The 2,500-nt window shown below is 38.4% G+C and overlaps 1 protein-coding gene across 1 annotated transcript in view; it reads right to left on the reverse strand.

Annotated features, from left to right (window-relative positions):
• Positions 1 to 762, reverse strand: part of LOC118446505 (uncharacterized) — a 6,312-nt gene extending 5,550 nt beyond the window's left edge. Inside the window, exon 1 of the mRNA XM_035877224.2 lies at positions 1 to 762. This exon is cut by the window's left edge and continues 268 nt beyond it. Coding sequence (XP_035733117.1) covers positions 1 to 207 — 207 coding nt within the window. The 5' untranslated portion in view covers positions 208 to 762.
• Positions 763 to 2,500: the final 1,738 nt, after the last annotated feature.

A 2,500-nucleotide genomic window follows, 5' to 3' on the forward strand; every position in this document is an offset into this window, starting at 1 on the left:
TTCACGTCCTCCGTTGATATCACGTTCAAACGTGATTCTCTTTACTGAATCGCAAACACCTGTGGTTTGGATCTCGTCGGTTTCGATAATCGAACGTTTCTCGTGTTCACCATGAGACGTTCTACGACTGAGGATGTCGGCGATGCTAAACGGCGTCGGTTGAGAAGGTTTTGGCGAGGTCTCGCTTCTCTTCTCCTCCTCCATCATAAACCTTTATTTGTCTATCTTTATTTTATTCCCAAATCTTCAATAAACGTTCTATTTTGTCTCGTTAACGATTAAACGTAATTAGTTGATTGACCCTTATTAAACTATTATTAACACTCGTATCAATACGAAAGGCGATTTAACCGTAAAAAATGTTCAATATCCGTAAGTGACATCTTAGAGAGAGAAAGAGAGAGAGAGAGAGAGAGAGAGGGGGGGATTAATATCCTTACACCCTTTTTCATTAGTATCAATGATTATTCTTGATCGATATATATATAATCACTGAGAAAACCAAAGAGTCTTTTTTTTAATCACTTTTTGTTTTTAATAAAAAAAAAAAGAAAATACACCCTTCATAAGTACGCGACACACTGACGTAAATAAGTAAGACAGATAGGTATGTTTAATTATTTCCTTTCATGGAATAGATGTTATTGTGGGGGTTAGAACCGACGGCCTACGACTCCTTTATTCTCTCTTCTTTTCCTCGGTACGTTATTAATCCTCAGTATGAGCACTCTCTCGCCGGCACTCTCTCGCAACTCCCTCACACTCGACCGACGAGCGTCTCTTCGATCAAGTGCCGTGCTTGTCGCGCGCGCCTCCTCGACTTATTTTTCGAATTGCCCCCGTAACCGCCTCCGCGAGGCCTTCTTCCTGCGCCCCTTTCGGCCTTCCCACCCTCTCGTACTCGCCAAGTGTCTTCCCCTTCTATCTCGACCGATGCGATTCTCCCCACTTCGAGCCACGATATGCTATCTCTTTCTTTCTCTCTCTCTCTTTCTCTCTCTCTCTTTCTCTCTCTCTCTCTCTCTCTCTCTCTCTCTCTCTCTCTCTGTAACGTTTCAGTAGTATCATTCTTTTTCTTTTCTCCTCGTAGTTACTCATAAATGTCTCTTTAAAAAAGAGACATTTAAGAATAAGAACTAAGATAAAAGAATAAGAACTAAGCAGTACATATAGTTTATCTTCTCTCTGTCTTGCTTAGACGTTACGATGCTATCACTCTATCTCATTCTTTCTTACACTGTTAAATATCTAAAGTTCTTTTATGAATGAACGCCACCCCATTTGTATAATTCTCTACTTCGTCTAATCACGTATATGTGACGTATCGTATTCTTTTTCTTTTTTACGTTGGTCCTCATAAAATTTTTTTTTATCTAAACTAAATCTTTAATACTTTCTACCCTCTTCTCTCTCTCTCTTTCTCTCTGTCTCTCTGTCTCTGTTTCTAACACGTTTCATTAACATTATTTTCTTATTTCTCTTTTACACTATTATCCATTAATCAATATTAAAAATCAATAGACATATTTCTTAAAGAGAGAGCACTTGTTTTTTCTTTTTCTCTTGTCAATACTCGTTCTCGGATTACTTACGTGTTCTCTCTCTCTCTCTCTCTCTCTCTCTATCTCTTTTTCTCTTAATGAAAACTATTACTTTCTCATTTAATCCTTTTAATCGAGGGACTTTAAATTGTCTCCTTTGCAACTCCTTAACTAACGTCCTTTCGAAACTCTCCTCTCTCTCAAAGGAGGTGCTCACACCTTCCTCCTACTATTTTCATCCTGTCTCATTCTATCCTACACTGTATCAATCTATTTATCTCTCTCTCTCTCTCTCTTTCTCTCTTTCTCTCTTATACTAGAAGCGTATCGCTGAGGTAGGTGGAGCTTTAACCTCCTTCCGCTTGGCTTTCCGCGCGATCGTTTCCGTCGGACGACGGGGATGCCTCGCCCTACAGCCAATCGACGGGTTTTCGCGCGGCAAGACTTTTCCATGCGGGACCAATGGTCGAGGACCGAGAATACTCTGAGCCATCGTCTCATTTTCGATCTCCTAGGAGTGGGAACCCACTACGAGTGTGCTCTTAAATTTTCTCTCTCTCTCTCTCTCTCACTCTCTCTCTTTCTCTTTTTCTTTCTTGCTTTCTCTTTCTTTCTTTCTCTATCTCTCTATCTTTCTCTATCTCTTCCTATCTCTTTCTATCTCTCTATATCTATCAAATCTATATATTTCTTCTCTTTTCACGTGCACTTTTTTTTCTCGTTTGTTAAAACGATCGAATCTTTTTTTTTTCAACAAAGAGGACGAATTCGTGAAAATAGGAAATTTCTTATATGAGATTAATTTTCAAGAGATTTTGTAACTTGGTACTGTGGATGTCTATTAAAGAAAAAAAAAAGACCATTTATTTTCAAACATTATTATTGTCGTACTTTTATGATTTTTTAGATAGGCAAAAAATTTAGTGTCATCCTGTATGTGTTTGTTTCTTTTTTCTTTT

The sequence above is a fragment of the Vespa mandarinia genome, chromosome 9 (genome assembly GCF_050613455.1).
Source record: "Vespa mandarinia isolate Hongniang chromosome 9, ASM5061345v1, whole genome shotgun sequence".
In the NCBI taxonomy this organism is placed as follows: Eukaryota; Metazoa; Arthropoda; class Insecta; order Hymenoptera; family Vespidae; genus Vespa; species Vespa mandarinia.